Genomic DNA, 17,857 nt, shown 5'->3' on the forward strand with positions numbered 1-17,857 from the left:
TCTGTCTTTTGAATAATGACAAGTACTGCTTTTTTACTACAAATACTTATTGCAATACTAATTGTGCTATTCCTACCATCCTCCCACCACCACTACTATTACTACTTTATGAACTACCACTACCACTACTTTAAAAACTACTACTGCTATTACCATTACTTAAATAACTACTACTACTTTAAGAACAACACCTACTACTCCTACTACTACTTCTACTACTACCATCCCTCTCCCACTATCACTACTTTAAGAACTACTACTCCTTCTACTCCTACTATTATTCTGCTATTTCTACTATCCCCCTACCACTTCTACTACCACTACTTTAAGAACTACTATTACCACTACTTTAAAAACTACTACTACTACTACCACTGCTAATTACTACTACTTTAAGAACAACAACTACAACTACGACTTCTACCATCCCCCTACCACTATCACTACTTTAAGAAGAACTACTACTACTACTACTACTACTCCTACTACGACTACTATTCCTACTACTACTATAATAATAATAATAATACATTTTATTTATAGGGCGCCTTTCTGGGCACTAAGAAAGTACTACTACTACTACCACTACTACTACTACCACTACTTTAAGAACTACTACTACTACCACTACTTTAACAACTACTACTATTATCACTACTTTAAGAACTACTACTACTACTACCACTACCAGTACTTTAAGAACTACTACTATTATCACTACTTTAAGAACTACTATTACTACGACTTCTACCATCCCCCTATGACTATCACTACTTTAAGAAGAACTACTACTACTATGACTATTATTGTTACTACTCCTACTCTTCTGCTCTTTCCACCATCCCACTCCCACTACTTCTTCTACTTTAAGAACTACTTCAAACCGATGTTGACCTGTCACTTCCCTGTGTGTGTTGAAGCAGTAATAAGCCTGGTCCGCATCAGTCCGTCCCGTGTGCGCTCGTGTTCCGTACGAGCGTCCATCTGCTCACCTCATGGTGTACAGCAGCGTCCCGTTGTCCCGCAGCCTCAGCAGCTTGTTGGGCGTGGTCATGTTGTGCGCGATCGACTTCTTTCCGTTTAAAAAGAAAGTATCGGGAGTCCAGATGTTGCTCGCCAAGAGGTTGTTGAGCGCGAGCATCTCCATAGGACCCTTGAAACGTAAACGCTCGTCTCTCCAGCTCTGGCGGAAGAACACGTCGATGGTGTACTCCTACAAGACGAGAAAATAACGCACGATTAGACAGAGGAAGAAGACAAGATAAGACACAACCAGGGCAGGAAGAGTTAAAGAGTTTTGAAAGAAACGGCAAAAGCTGTGACCGTTTTCATAAAAATGTAAAAATGCATTTAACCTTGAAGTAAATTAAATCTGCTTTTCTACTGCTGTTACTCAACTTATCATCGCTTTCTCTTTAACTGCTGCTGTCAGACTCGTCATTGTGGTCTTAAAATGTTCGTATTAACCCTCTTGACGTCATCCTAATGTTTTTATTTCGCTATTGCGTCCGTAAATCAAGATATGAATAACAGACAAATCAGGTGCTGTCTTTCCTCAACTTTGCTCCCGCTAGCGTTAGCAACAGGTTTGATTGACAATGTCGCTAAGTGCCCGCTCCCTGCTAAACTAGAAGTGCAGGTGGTTCCTCACTATATCACGGTTCACCTTTCGCGGTCTTACGCAGTTTTTTTTTGTTCAGTTTTACATGCTTTTTTACAGCGTCTGAACGTGCATTGTGTTCTGCGTCCTGATTGGCTGTTGGACTGTAGACCATTGTCCATCAGTCTCCTCTGTGCCGTGTCTCCTGTACAGTACAGAATGTGTTCAGACAAATGTACATAAATGTTGGATCGCAGTGTGACTCTGAAGTGCTGTATGTTTGCGAGTTTTCTTCCCGACAAAACCCACAATGTCGATGAAACGTTCTGCACCGACAAAGACGCCTACGAAGGTTTGAACTTTGAGAGAGTTTAAACAAGAGAGAAATGTGAGAAAATGTTAACACCTGTGTGAGAAAAGTGTATAAAGTGTGTGGTGAGGGGTTTTACAGCCAAAAACAGAGAGAATAATTGAAACAAATAAAGCTGATACTTCGCAGATTTCGCCTATTGCGGGTTATTTTTACAACGTAACCCCTGCGATAAACGAGGCACCACTGTACAAATATAATACATTGCTTATAAAATGTTCTGTTTCTCATATTCACAGAAAACTCAAACATTGCGGTTACATTTTGGTCAAGGCCACATTTCTCATTTCTTCACAATAGCCTTCTCCTGGTGTAATCTCAATTTCTTAGACTCTGCGTTACACTCTGCATTTAATTCTGCTTTGGATTTTGCTATACGCTGCTTTTAACCCGACTAACAGAAACCGACAGGCGTTACCTTTAACAGCCTCGCTCCGGATTGGCTCTTTGGTTGCTATGATACTCGCGATCGGAATTCCAAACATGAAAAATTCTGCTAGCCTCGATCAGCTTCATTTGACTGAAGCTGAACACTACGGGTGACATCACACTCACTTAGTCCACTTCTTTATACACTTCTATGAGGGTCACCAGACGTCCCTATTGACCCGGGACAGTCTCAGTTTTGAGTCCTGTGTCCCCCGTCCCAGTAGATTTATCCAAAAGTATCAATTTGTCACAGTTTTACACAAGAAATGTCCCGTGTGTCCTTATCTTTGACTCATTTGATCCCCGCCAACAGTAATAAGCATAATATAGTGCTTGAAAACTGGCTGAAGGTCAAAAACACTCAGTTATAATGGCAGAAGTCCCTCACGTTTTAAACTGATTCACAAGTGATTTGAGAACAGAGCGAGTACTTCATAATGTTCTTAATTAAATGCTCTTTTCACTAGTTCATTAGTACCCACCGCCCCGACCCAGTGTGTCGCAGTTTTTACATGTGAAAATTCAATTCAATTACAGGTGTTTTATGTGTTTTAAAATTCAGTTTTGAAACTGTCATAATCACAAGTAGTACTTTTTTTACTACAAATACTTATTGCAATACTGACTGTGCTCTTCCTACCATCCTCCCACCACTACTACTACTACTAATACTACTACTACTACTACTACTACTACTACTACTTTAAGGACTACTACTACAACTACTTTAACAATTACTACTACTACTACTACTACTACTACTACTACTGCTACTGCTGCTGCTGCTACTACTACTACTACTGCTAATACTGTAACGATTACTACTACTACTATTTTAACAATTACTACTACTACTACTACTACTACCACTACTACTTTAACAATACTACTACTACTTTAACAATTACTACTACTACTATTGTTATTGCTACTACTACTACTACTTTAACTACTATTACTACTACTACTACTTTAACAATTACTACTACTACTACTACTACTTTAAGAACCACTACTACTTTAACTACTATTACTACTATTACTACTTTAAGAACCACTACTACTTTAACTACTATTACTACTATTACTACTTTAAGAACCACAACTACTCCCACTGCTTTAAGAACTGCTACTACTACTACTACCATTACTTTGAGAACTAGTACTACCACTATTTTAAAAACTACTACTACTAGCACAACGTGGTACAATGCCATCTCTATGGAGACAAGCAGTTGGTGGACTCTACACCTGAAAACTTCCATAGTCCAGCTTTAACATACCTTCAGTCCGTGTACTTTTCCCGCTGTAAGTGAAGACTCCTGCTCTTTTCTTCCCCTCAGACTCACAGTGTAACATTGCCCTCACGATTCACACATCAACATGAAACACAGAGGTGTGTACATATCGACTTGTATTAAAGTAAATGTACAAGAAATACGCCCGTTCTGTCGTTTTCTCGTCCTCCGTCTCTCTGAATAATGATCTGTGCTATCGTTCTATCCAATCTCATATCCCTCTTTTCCTCACCCATCAAATTCACCGTCTATGGCCTTTTCAAATCAATTAGGACAATCGGGCCGGTCTGATATTGCGGTGTCAAAGTGTGCCAAGGTCTAATCGAAAATGTAATGAAAATACAAGAATTAATGGGGTTTTTCTGCACCGAGTATTTCATAAGAGAATGAGCTAATAAGAGACAGAATCATTTGGAACAAGTTGGAAGAGGACGGACCACTTTACATCAGGACGCCATTAATTTAGTCTAATTTGTGAATATCCAAAAGCAGACAGAAATTGTACAAGACCAAACCAGGGCACGAGTCCAGAGATGTTAAAAGAAGCTGACAAAAAAGGTGTAATAATGTACAAGAAAAAAAAAAAAATCCATTTACCACTGAATTCAATTACCTATGACTACATATACTATTACTGTTAACTACTGTAGTACCATATTTTCCGGACTATAAGATGCACTTTTGTCATAGTTTGGCCGGGGGTGTGACTTATACTCAGATATGTTTTTTTCTTCATTATTTTGCATTTTTTTGGCTGGGGTGACGTATATTCCTGTGCGACTTATACTCCGGTGCGATTTATACTCCTGTGCGACTTATACTCCTGAGCGACTTATACTCCCGTGCGACTTATACTCCCGTGCGACTTATACTCCCGTGCGACTTATACTCCCGTGCGACTTATACTCCCGAGCGACTTATACTTCTGTGCGACTTATACTCCCGAGCGACTTATACTCCCGTGCGACTTATACTCCCGTGCGACTTATACTCCTGAGCGACTTATACTCCTGAGCGACTTATACTCCTGAGCGACTTATACTCCTGAGCGACTTATACTCCGGTGTGACTTATACTCCGGTGCGACTTATACTCCTGAGCGGCTTATACTCCGGTGTGACTTATACTCCGGTGCGACTTATACTCCTGTGCGACTTATACTCCGGTGCGACTTATACTCCTGAGCGACTTATACTCCTGAGCGACTTATACTCCTGAGCGACTTATACTCCGGTGCGACTTATACTCCGGTGCGACTTATACTCCTGTGCGACTTATACTCCGGTGCGACTTATACTCCTGAGCGACTTATACTCCTGAGCGACTTATACTCCTGAGCGACTTATACTCCGGTGCGACTTATACTCCTGAGCGACTTATACTCCTGAGCGACTTATACTCCTGAGCGACTTATACTCCGGTGCGACTTATACTCCGGTGCGACTTATACTCCTGTGCGACTTATACTCCTGTGCGACTTATACTCCTGAGCGACTTATACTTCTGTGCGACTTATACTTCTGTGCGACTTATACTTCTGTGCGAATTATACTTCTGTGCGAATTATACTTCTGTGCGACTTATACTCCTGAGCAACTTATACTCCTGAGCAACTTATACTCCGGTGCGACTTATACTCCTGTGTGACTTATACTCAGATGCGACTTATATGTGAAATATGTTTTTTTTTCATTATTATGCATTTTTTGGCTGGTGCGACTTACTTAGGAAAATACGGTACTAATGTTGCTTTGTAGTCTAACATGTGACAAGGATCAAAAGCTGCATTTATACTACTACTACTAGCAGTTGTGGTAGATATATTACTTAATGCTAATTATACTACTGTAATTTCATAATGCTAAATCTACTTTAATGTTACACTACTGCTTTGTTTACTATTAAATCTCACATATCACACAAAACTGACTCTTGTGAGGTTTAAGTCATGTTATAATGTTGTTACCTCATCAAAAACAGACCTGGAGTTGTGTTTTGTTTCATTCACACATGTTTGAGTAACACTTTATTATTAGTCTGTTACATCTCTAAAGCTCAAAATGCTCTGTTCCACCTTGTGATGTCATAAAGTGATAGTTTTCAAGTTAACACCCACATTTTTACCTTTAGTTTAGTAGAGATTGGCAATTCCAGAGCTGAAATTATCCAAATGATTCTAGAAATGAAGGTGTATGGAGTTTAAAAACACAGTGGAGCACTTCCTGTATTACCACACAATGACATCACAAGGTGGAACAGGGTGTTTTCAGTTTGAGAAAAGAACTCAGCCTAAATACGCAGAGTTCCAGGTCTGTTTGTGATGAGGAAACAACATTTTAACAGATCAGAAAATAGTGTAATGTGAGTGAAGTAGTTATCTAAATTATCAAAAAAAAAGAAAAAAAAAAAAAAAAAAAGAATGGATTGGGATTTAATATTATTGTCCTTTCTTGTATAAATATCTTGCCATTTCACATTATTTCAAATTAAAATGGAGCCAGGATATGACAAGGAAGAATATAAATCCAACACAAAAGAAAGAAACAATGCCAAAACATATGACATCGAAGGTTTTATATTTATTCATTTAGCAGTGTCAGACTTCTGTATTTTGGACTCATTTTGGTTCAGTATTGTCACTTGCTAAATACCTCCCTCGTCTTTGGAGCTATTTCCAGATACCATATGTTTGCTCGGGTTGACCGATCTATCCGAGGAAAATGAACAACTGTATTTGCAGTGGATGAACTCACCATCTCAGTGTCAGAAACAGGTCCGAAGCTCGTTACAAAAATATTGGTCTTGATCTCTGTGACATTCTCTGCAAAAATAGAAGAGAGGGAAGTGTAATTGGAAAGAAAGGAAGAGGAAAAGGCAAACAATATAGAGCTGAACTGGTGTCACAGGCTGGAAACAGAAAGGAGTTATGAGGGTAATACTACTACTACTACTACTACTACTACTACTACTACATGTTTGAGTTTGCATGCTTAAATTCTGCTTAGGTTTGGTTGAGACGCCCGAAGTACCAATATATGTATAAAAAGGTGAAAAACTGAAAACATTTATTTTTTACCTTTCAGTGTAATCAGTGTTACATTTGAATTCCTAAGATATATTTTATTTTTTTACAAATCATATTAATCCAGTCTCCCTCCCAGCTTTTTGTCAGGCAGATTAGTAGAAATCAAATAAATAAATCAAAGCCATTGCAGGATTGACAGTCCTCATAAAAATAACTGAGATCGTGGGACCCCCTGGTCTGTAACAGCTGTGTGCGATGTGACTGTGTATAAGTATTTCTTTAGTATTCCTGTCACTTGTATCTTGAACACGCCACAGGAAATGCCAGTCTTATTTGCTGTAATTTGAGATGGGGGAAAGTCTGGACACATCTGCTCTTTGCATATGAATGAGTCTGAGCCCAGAGGTGGCTCTGGCCTGGACTGGAGCAGGTAAATCAAGTGTGAGTCATGTTTTTCTCATTTGCTTTTATAAACCCACTCCTTCAACCACCACCTTAACGCGGTGGAGGGGTTTGAGCGCCAGAATGATCCCAGGGGCTGTGTTGTTGGGGACTTCATGCAAACGAACACCATGTTCAAGCACAAGGATGTCCATCAGTGCACGTGCACCAGGACACTCCAGGCCAGAGGTCCATGATTGACTTTGTCGTCGTGTCATGTGACGTCCGGCCGTGTGTCTTGGACACTCTGGTGAAGAGAGGTACAGAGCTGTCAACAGATCACCACCTTGTGGTGAGTTTTGGGCAATAACCGAAAGAACAAGATTGTGGATTCAAGCAAAGATCTTATCACAGTCACACTGGAGGAGCTTGGAGTAGAGTCGCTGCTCCTTCATGTCAAGAGGAGCAGCTGAGGGGGCTCGGGCATCCGTTCTGGATCCCTCCTTGACGAGGAAGATGGATGGATGCTTTTATAGACCGCTCCTCGTCAAGGCAACTGTTTCCAGGCTGTGAGAGCAGCTCTGGCCATGACACATCACACATTATTAGTCACTCTAAATTTGTGCTTGTATGACGCTAAAAATAACATAAACATCGTTAGTCATTGTTACTGTTGTCACAATACAAACTTGATTTCAATGCTAAGGAATAATTTCGATCCTCAATACTGATTCTGATACCACGATGATAATAATGATAACAAAAACACTCACATTTAATGTGATTCTAAACATTAAATGTTAGTACTTTCTTTTCTATTCCCATGTGTCTTATATCTGTGTACTCCCTCAGTGTCCAGTAGGTTCCATAGTGGTTCATGGGTGTATACTAGTCTACGTGTCTTATACTTGTGAAAGATACAGCTCAAGATCATTGTAAAGATATTCAGTAAAGGTTCATTTCTGTCCTGTGAATGTGTCATTTTTAGTATCGATACCTGCAAACAATGAGTATCCAGTTTCGATACAGCTTTTTTTAATATATATATAGTTTTGATAACCCTATTTATTGTATTACAAACTTGTATTATTTTTTTCTGTGTTACTTGTTGTCATATTAAAAGGTTCAAATGAATTTACTGAAACACGATTGTCTCCATGGACACAAGCATTACAGGTCAGATCTGTGAAGAGGTGACCCTGCTTATGACCCTGTAACTGCTGCTGTCAGACTCATCATTTTGGTCTTAAATGTTTGTATTAACCCACTTTACATGATCCTGGTGTTTTTATTTCACTTTTGTGTCCGTAAATCAAGATATGAACATTAACAACAGACAAATCAGGCGCCTTCTTTCCCCGAGATCGCTCCCACTAGCGTTAGCAACAGGTTTGATTGACAGCGTTGCTAAGCGTTCACCCCCTGCTAAACCATCGATACGAGCGAGAAGAGGCGCTACTTTCAACAGCTTCGCTCCAGATTGGCTCTTCCGTTGCTATGATACTCCAAATACTCCACTTCTTTATACAGTTTATGATCGCTACGTATGTTTTTTACCATTAGAACTACCATTATCCACTACTACTACTACTTAGGTGGAGGCAATTCTCTTCAAGTGTGGACGTTGTTTGCGTTCTTTGCCTATTGCCTGAATACATAAAGCGTAGGATCGTGTAGAAAAGTCAAACCTATGCAAAATGAATATGCACATCACAGCACTATGGAGGCAGATATAGCACTAGTAGGCATAACAATATTGCACTACCTTTCATATTTTACAATAAACGAGTTTGCTAATTATGCAGAAGAGTGTAAAAAAAAACACACAAAAAAAAAAAAACAGGGATAAATCGAATCTAAAATACTTCTGTAAATGCACTTAGCCCCTCGCCATTATAAGGAGGGAGTCTGCTGCAAACTGAAAATGAATTGCCTTCATTTAACAGGCTCTTTAGAGGGAGAAAAGTGTGTCTATGAATGGCGCCAAGGTTATCGGCGGTTGCCAGGGCGAGAATGAATAAAACAGCGCACCACAAGACGTGTTGGAGATGGTACGATTGATTTACGGAGGTCCACAATGGCTTTTGTGCTCGAGACAAGGCCGGCGCGATCATCTGCAGGCACATCTGACAACCAGCATGAACCAGCACCTGAGATGGCTCTGAGGATACCTGTAACCTGTGCTAACTACACGGATTTTACATTTGGGAGACAAGAAAGTGCCATTTTTGACTAAACTAAACAGCTATACACTCTGTTATTAGGCTGTTACGGGTCACATTACATTGTACGAGGGAGGTCAAAAGTATCAAAAATCAGATGCTGAAACTAGTATCGAAACTGGACACTCGTTTGAGCAGGAATCGATACTAAAAAGTCACATTTATAAGATGAAATGAACCTTTCCTGAACCTTTAGAATGATGTTGAGCTTTATCAGAACAACTATAAGACACATAAACTAGTACATAATGAGTGTTTTTTATTATCATCGTGGTATTGGAATTGTATCAAGTATCGAGTCTACTCCTTAGTATCAAAAACGAGTAAAAAATGTATTATGACAGTATGACAACGCTACACTGTCATACTGCAAAGCATAAAGAGTTGTTGACAACATATATAACTAGAACTTGTCTATTTTTTGCCCTATTTCCCATAAATCATTGCAGCTTCAGCAACACAGCACTTTGCAATGTTTATATATATATATATATATATATATATATATATATATATATATATATATATATATATATATATATATATATATATATATATATATATATATATATATATATATATATATATATAAATTATAGATAACTGGCTATGTTTACACCAAAAAAATGGATAACAATCTGATTTTTGGAGTTTATTATTTATTTAAACAGTGTCATAAACAGTTACTATTAGACGTAAGTATTCAAATGTCTTTCGGATTCTTCCTGTACAGCTCAGCGCAGCAAGATTAATCACAATCTAATCAAGATCTCGATTTGAATGAACACAATAAGCAAATCGCAAAGTACTATAATTTCTTCCACAAACAACAACATCTCTTGTCTAACCTGTAGTTTAGATCTGAAATGTGAATCTTGTGTTTGCTTGTCAGTTCATATTTTAGGTCTTTTTGCCAATTCTTCAGGATGTTTTATAAATGTGAATGTGCAGAATCCCATAATTAAAACATAAATCGCAAATCTATAATAGTAATTTAGATATTTTAGCCAAATCGTACATCCCCGGTACCAGTTTTGACGGGGAAAATTACGCAAAAAGGCAAATGAAGGATGCAGAGGCAAACCTGTCACGATAATATATTTTGAAGTTTGATATGTCGCTAAAGTAAATATAGACGAAAAACGATAATAAGGAAACGTCTTTATGCCACTGACACAAAAACCCAAGAGCAGATTTACGTCACAAACTATTCTAAATCTACAATATTGTTAAAAAATTATGAGCTGCAATAAATAAACAGCCAAATAAAACACTTAAGTTCTTAGTTTGCATCTATAATGAGTCATAGAAGCTGTAATTTCAACCTTTTACCGCTTAAATCTTAGCTTAAAGCCAAAAAACATCGTTCAAACTTTCATAAACTGAACGGAAGTCGACATGGCAATTTTCATCACAGGCCTACGCAGAGGTTAAAGTTCCACGCAGGCTAAAGGGGACAGTTATGGATATGGAACATTATTATCTGGCGTGTGGATGCGGAGAACGGGGTTACTATGGCGACTGGCGATTGGTCGGCGTGACCTCTCGGGGGAGTGTCTAGGGGGCACCTTATCGATCGATCGGATTTCTCCTAAAAGGCCGTACATCTCACTGTCAATCACGTTTACGGTCACCTGTGTCGAGGCTAGATGGGGCGCTCCGATTAATGCTAAAACACGCTAAGCTAATGCAACTTCCCAATAGCATATTAATTAACGGACGGTCTTAAGCATTTTCACTTTACTATTTACAATGTATAATGTGTTTTTTTTTCCAATATTACTATGATTTGTACTACTACTACTACTGCTACTACTCCTACTACTACTACTACTACAAACCTCCAAGTCCTGGTCGTAACCGGTTGTCGTATCCGTCCAGGAGTCCATCCAAAATCCTGGTGAAAACGGTGCTATTGTCGATGCCACTGCTCTCCTTTTGCGTCTCGGTAGTTGTTGTGCTGTTTGAAGAATAAGAAGAACAAGAGTTTTTGTTGTAATAATGTTTTAAAAAATGCACCGAATATATAAAAATGCAACGAAATTAAACACTTTCATTTCATTCAAATAGAGACAGAATGAGGAGCAGCTTGATATTGGCGTTTGTGACTGAAACGCTGAATCCATTGACGTTATACTATTGGTTCCAAGATGGCGCCACGTACGGTCGCCCTGGTGATTTGGTGCTATCTACCTCTAAGTATTTTATTTTATTTTTAAGCTCTTTTAACTTTATGCATGCCCTTATTTGTATTTGTATTTGTATTCAGTGTTTTTACGTTGCACTTTATCACCAAAGAGAGTTCCTAGTTTGTGAAGTTATGTTCACTGACAATGGCAATAAAAAGTCTTCTGATTCTGATTCTTTATCCTGATAATAGCAAGAATGCAGTATCAAAGTTAGAAATGAGATTAATAATAACGAATTCATCATTTCTATCCCTTTGTTGGAGGAAAACTTAAAAATTTTGTATCAATTTTGAAAGATCTCTGTGTAATCGCTCAGTCCTCCAGGTCTGATCCACAGTGAAAGCCAAAGTTTTGTCCGGCTGACATATTTAACTTTGGCTTTTACTATTAATTTTTAAAGATTTTGTCCACAATTTTAAGTGCACAAGCAGCTAAAATACTTCTGATTTGATTTGCTTTGGTGATGCCTTGACAACTGGGGATTGGGGGTTTCCTGAATTGCAGTTATATTAAAAAACTGATCTAAGAAAGAAACGCAAATGACACTGTTTGAAATGTTCATCTTGTTTTTGCCCATAGTGCCCATAATATTCAGCGTGATTAGACCTGAATATATGAGATGCATCGTCTTCGAGTGGGTAATTACACTGTTTAGACACAAAAGCCAGTGTCAAACAACTGCAAGTGTAAGGTTATTTGAAATCTGAACCACTGCCAATGCTAAAAAGTCAATGAATCCAGTTCTAAGAGAAGAGATGTTTTAAGGAGAGCTGTGACCCAGATATTTTGGCATTCTTCCGGACTCTTCAGATGTGTACACAGTGCGATCAATCAAAAAGGAACAGGCGAGGGGTTACATAGGGATCACAACTTTGCAGCTTACCTGATCTGGCAATCACATAGGTGAACATACGAGAACATCACCAGTGCCATAACCGGGATGTTGGTCGATTTCACGTGCAAAGCTGCAAAAAATGACCAAAAAATGAATTAATAAATGGAAAAAAAACAAAGAGAAGTCTAACAACTCTTTGCAGGCTGCACCATTACAAAAAAAAACAAGCATATTTACATTTAGGAGCAATGTATCTTGAAATAAACCAAAAGAATTGTGTTAGAAAAAAGCTGTTAGTTATCTGCAATGTTGTGTAAAAGAAAGCATAACCAATTTTGCGCATTGCATTTCGGGACATTTCGTTTTACCCTTGGCCAATTTCAAGCAAAACATGCCTCGTGGGTGAAATGGAGCAGGGAACAGCTTAGAAGCAACGGTTCTAACCTGAGTGCGGATCCATGGCGTGCGTTTCTGTGCGTCTATGGAGAAGTCCTTCCTCACAAGCGCGCGGGTACAGCCTCTCTCAGCCGGTTCTTCGTCTGCCTTCGTCCTCACAGATGTCTCTCTCTCTTTCCCTCTCTCCTCCAATCAGCACATGCCCATTCCAAGCGCTTGGCTGCCCTGGATGCTTCGACTTTGATATTCACCGCTGCGGCACCATCTCGACCAACCGCAGCCAATCCAATCCAAAAACAGATATCCAGGCTCTAATACTCAGGAAGATTGTCATTAACCTCCAAACAGTCCACGTCGGAGGGTTGGAGAGGGTGACCGAGAGAATCGAGTTGCTGCAGCCGATATTTTCTTAATAGGGGCTCCCCATTGGTGCGTTATAAAAGAGGAGGCGCCATCGGGCTGTGCGGGGAGGTGGAAAAGGGGTTTTACGCACCCGGTTTGACACAATTAATGCGCGTTGTTTTGTCCTGTACGAGTGTATATAGGACAATACAGCGAATTCACATTGCTTCTGCTGTTGTCTTTCGATTATAATTTAAACACAAGCATTGAAACAAAAATGAAAGCTGCTAACATCATTTTATTCATTACAGTTTGAAGAATTCCGCCTGTGCGTAGTTAACCTTTGACGCACGGCTTTGCACTGTGGCTACTCATACATGATCAATTTAAAGATAAGATGATAGTTACATAAAGGGTTGATGAATGTGTTTTTAAACTAAGTCAGGGCCGGCCCAGCCTATAAGCAGACAGAGCAGCTGCTTAGGGCCCCGAGGCCACCAGAGGGCCCCCAAGAACACATACGTTTATATTGAAAATAATGTAATATATCAAGTTTTATTGGAAACAGGGCTTGTGTGTTTACAGCAGCCTAAATATCCATCGAAAACATATATATATATATATATATATATATATATATATATATATATATATATATATATATATATATATATATATATATATATATGTATATATATATATATATATGTATATATATATATATATATATATATATATATATATATATATATATATATATATATATATATATATATATATATATATATATATATCTGCTGCTGCTATATTTATTTCTGAGTCGGACAGAGGTGAGGGCAGCTATGTGTTTAAACAAGGACCCAACATAATGTAAACCAGAAATGACGAAAAAATGTCTAGAATTTCAAAACTCTTGACCCCCTTTATATTTTGTTTGTGTTCTGTTCTTGTGACTGTGGCAGTTGTGACATTGTGGATGTTTTCAGTCTGATGTTGGTCATATAAACACAAATACAATTGGTCTTGGTGATGAGAGCAGAGTGAAAATGTGTCAAATGTGAATCACCAATAACTGAGCCAAGAGGGGGCCCCAGAGACAAATTCATCTTAGGCCCCCCTGAAAGCTGGGACCGGCCCTGAACCAAGTCCACAATCCATAAACAATATTTAATTTATTTATTTATCTATTAATTAAAATTTATGCCTGAAATATAGCCTCTTTTTTACGCTTATGACAATGATTTTAATCCATACACATTACCAAATTGGCATCAACAAAGCCTTTTAACTGTGGACTACTTAATTAATGTGTATTGTATCACACAGAACATGCATGCGTTTATCTATGTGGGAAATCTCTAGAAAATCCTTATCTTGATCCTGCTGAAGTTTGCCATAAGAGGGTAGCCGCGTTCCACATTTGGCACGCAGTAATTATGTCACGCGTTTTAACCTCCCCGCTTGTTTTAATCAGATGCGCGCACTATCCAAACACCGGTGTGCCTGTCCCTTTTCCCCCCTGGGTGCAAGCTTTCAGCACCTCGGCGCGTGTGGACAGCTCCCGTTTGGACAAGTGTTTGACTGACGCAGGAGGAGGGGGGACAGGGAAGGAACAGAAAGCCCCACGTGTGAGGGGAGGGGATGAAAGGCAGCGGAGAGGGGGGGAGAGGGAACGAAGGAGGAGAGGGGGTCCCAAAGGAAATAGACTTTCAATATTTGCCCTCGAGCCAACCTAGTGTTTTAAAATTCAGGCAGCACCGCGAGCTACGAAGTGGGAGAAAAGGAGGAAAAACAAGCTCCTATTGATTACTGCTGCACGGGCTACAATAGACAGTGATGAGTAAAAGAAGTACTACTATTATTACAGTAGAAGACCTAACAGTAAAGACAATTAACATCCAGACACAGTATACACGTCACAATACACTTTTTATGTCAAAACCTATGTGATCGAAAACAAATAAATGAATGGACAGATCAGCCAAAACATTATGACCACCAACACCTGAGCCTAATGCGTGTAGTGCTTTACTTTGGGTACTGTTCTTGGTGCTTGGTGGGATGTATTGAGTAGAAGGTGAACTTTTTGTCCTCTAAAGTTGTTTTTTGGAAGCAGGAAAAGTAAAAGCAACGTTTTGAACAAGTTTGACAGATTGTGATGCTGTAGCTCCAGGACAGGGTCAAAGAGCAGCTCCCAAAACTGCAACGTGGAGTATTCTAGCGGCTAACTGTGCATGCTCATGAACTATGGAGCAATGTATGCGCTTCCCTGTGCTACAGTCACTCACACAGTTTAGATTTTTTGTAGTAATTTTGTTCCAAATCACCTTTTTGTACCTTAATAGACTCATTAACACATCATTAACGTCAAACATCTGTCTGTTTTTGCAGGAACACTGTGGATGGAAACAAGAAGTTATACGCGATTTACGACACGAGGTAAGGACTCTGAACCAGCAAATGTTGTAAAAATGTATTTATGTTAATGTATGACTTTCCATAGCTGATCCAGTGGTGTGCGTAAACGCAGCCTCTGTGTGTGCGCACCGTGTCCAATTATCCACGGGATTGCACCACGGCGTAGGGGAGATCTGGACTTTAATAATTCATGCGCGCCCCGTGTTACGTTTTACTTAAGGAAAAAGGCCATTACGCAAGAGGAATAGGCTAATCTATCACAAGCATCGATTAACCGGGTGATCGATGCCGCCTGTCGCCGCTCCAGTGCTGTCAGGGTCCCGCCATTTTTACAGGAAGCGCAGGGGATGGGGATTGGCGCTGGAGCTGTGAGCGCACTGTAAAAAAGAAGGCAAATTGGTCTGGGGAATTTGCGTGTTGGCTGTGGTTATCCAGTTATGTTTATGAGTGAATGCCTGACTTAATTTTCTGTGATCACTCAAAATGCTGCATTTTTTTCTGTTAAATTCTGTCTTTTTTGTGGGCAATTGGGAAAAGTTGATGAGTGACAGTGAAATAATTGGCTTCGAGGATTCATATGGCATATGTCACGTGTCTAGGGTAGATTTTTTTTGTTTTTTTTTTGTTTTTTGCTTTGTAACAGGAGTGAATCAGCTTAAAAAGAAGTTGATCCTGCGAAACTCAAATTAATATTGATGTATCTATGTATTTTTTGATTGGGACAATGTATGGGCTGGGGTCACAAAAGGGTCAAAATCAAAAGGGTCAAAATAAAAATGACACACTACACATTGCACATTTCCTATAATTGCACATTCCACACATTGCACATTCCACACATTGCACGTTCCAGACATTGCACATTCCAGACATTGCACATTCCACACACTACACGTTACACTCATTGCACATTACACTAATCGCACTTTATATTCATTGAACAGTTCCCATAATTGCACATTCAACTCATTGCACATTCCACACATTGCACAGTTCCCATTATTGCACCAAACAAAAACAAAAAAACAAAAATATTTGCACCTCCTTAGTGCAGTTTTCACTAAACAGACACCACATGATATTGAAATTTCAATCTAGCCCAGTCACGTCATCACTTTACATTTAGGCACCAATCTGGAACAGGAATCCAGTTGCATTCTGGGAAAGTGAGTCCCAACTATGGCTTAACTTGCGCAAACTCAACACATGTCCAGTAACGCAGTGGCTTTTTACGCAGCACACGGTTGAAAAACAGATCCATGCGTGCGTAAAGGTTAGGTCATCCCTGCATTTCGCGCTTATGGACAAAACGCCTCGTGTAGCCGTAAAGTGAACCGCATCAAGTGGCGTGTATATGCTTTTTTTATTTTTTATTTTTTACAGTGCGCAAGTGTCGGGGGGCTCCATCTCTCATTTGAACGAGCCTCCGCCGCTACCGAGCCACCAGCAGCAGCGGCAGTAGCGGTCGTCTCATCCCCGTGCACCCGTCTTCTCATCAATATGCGCTTCGGCTGCTTCCCTCTGTAAAATCCCTCTCCTCCTCTCCTCTCTGCTCCTCTCCTCTCCTCCAGAGCGCACACCGCGAGCGCAGCGCAGGGAAAACCACTCTTTTTCCTGTCAACGCGGAGATGTCAGCTCATATTTCACATCTTAGCCGCTGACTTTTGCGCTCTCAGTCCAGTCCAGACTCCTTCTTTTCTTCTTTTTTCTCTCTTTTGGCCAATCAATGGATTATTTCGCGCTGGTGTACGGCAGTGTGCACATCGTCTGTTGATTTGTCTGGGGTTTGCCGCCGCTTCTTGTTGCTGTAAACAACGAGGGATCCAGAAATTAAGAACAAAATCTAAGGATATGTTGGCTTTGCATAGAGTGCGCAAATTCCGCGTCTTCTCCTTTTTGGTTGTTGGGTCCATAATATGTTGCGCGCGGAGGTGAGTGATTTCCATATGTCATTTTGGCTCGAGTCAAGGTTATTGCATGGAGACCATACAAGTGAAGGTGATCAGTGGTCATTCTCACTGGCGTACCCCCATTTTTGTGTGTTTTTCCCTTTCAGCGTCAATGAACCTGGCAACATGTCTTTCGTGAAGGAAACGGTGGACAAGCTGCTCAAAGGCTATGACATACGGCTGAGGCCAGATTTTGGAGGTACGTTAACACACCCCCAATTAACCCAAACGCCCCCCTCTTCCAACCTTCCACTCTCCCCTCTCCAAGTGTGTAATTCTGCTTTATTTTTGGGTGTATCTTAAATCTTGTTTCCACCAGGAGCGCCTGTAGCAGTTGGCATGAGCATAGACGTGGCCAGTATTGACATGGTCTCAGAAGTCAACATGGTAAGTGACAAGACAA

General features: G+C 39.8%; 2 protein-coding genes across 3 annotated transcripts in view; one reads left to right on the plus strand and one right to left on the minus strand.

The window, feature by feature from the left end:
- The window catches only part of LOC117381061 (gamma-aminobutyric acid receptor subunit alpha-5-like), a 52,642-nt gene extending 39,540 nt beyond the window's left edge, over positions 1-13,102 (minus strand). Inside the window, exons 1-5 of the mRNA XM_033977908.2 lie at positions 12,794-13,102; positions 12,398-12,479; positions 11,167-11,285; positions 6,451-6,518; positions 993-1,213 (exon numbers count right to left, since the gene is read on the minus strand). Of these exons, the coding sequence (XP_033833799.1) occupies positions 993-1,213; positions 6,451-6,518; positions 11,167-11,285; positions 12,398-12,479; positions 12,794-12,809 (506 nt within the window). The 5' untranslated portion in view covers positions 12,810-13,102. The remainder of the gene's footprint in view (positions 1-992; positions 1,214-6,450; positions 6,519-11,166; positions 11,286-12,397; positions 12,480-12,793) is intronic.
- Positions 1-17,857, plus strand: part of LOC117381626 (gamma-aminobutyric acid receptor subunit beta-3-like) — a 143,588-nt gene that overhangs the window by 29,998 nt on the left and 95,733 nt on the right. The window contains exons 2-4 of one of the 2 annotated variants that reach the window (XM_055226419.1): positions 15,479-15,526; positions 17,562-17,653; positions 17,774-17,841. In XM_055226419.1, coding sequence (XP_055082394.1) covers positions 15,479-15,526; positions 17,562-17,653; positions 17,774-17,841 — 208 coding nt within the window. Of the gene's footprint in view, positions 1-15,478; positions 15,527-17,237; positions 17,437-17,561; positions 17,654-17,773; positions 17,842-17,857 lie in introns of those variants that run through there. The other variant, XM_033978628.2, reaches the window with a different exon arrangement.

Source organism: Periophthalmus magnuspinnatus, chromosome 2 (genome assembly GCF_009829125.3).
Source record: "Periophthalmus magnuspinnatus isolate fPerMag1 chromosome 2, fPerMag1.2.pri, whole genome shotgun sequence".
NCBI classification, from domain to species: domain Eukaryota; kingdom Metazoa; phylum Chordata; class Actinopteri; order Gobiiformes; family Gobiidae; genus Periophthalmus; species Periophthalmus magnuspinnatus.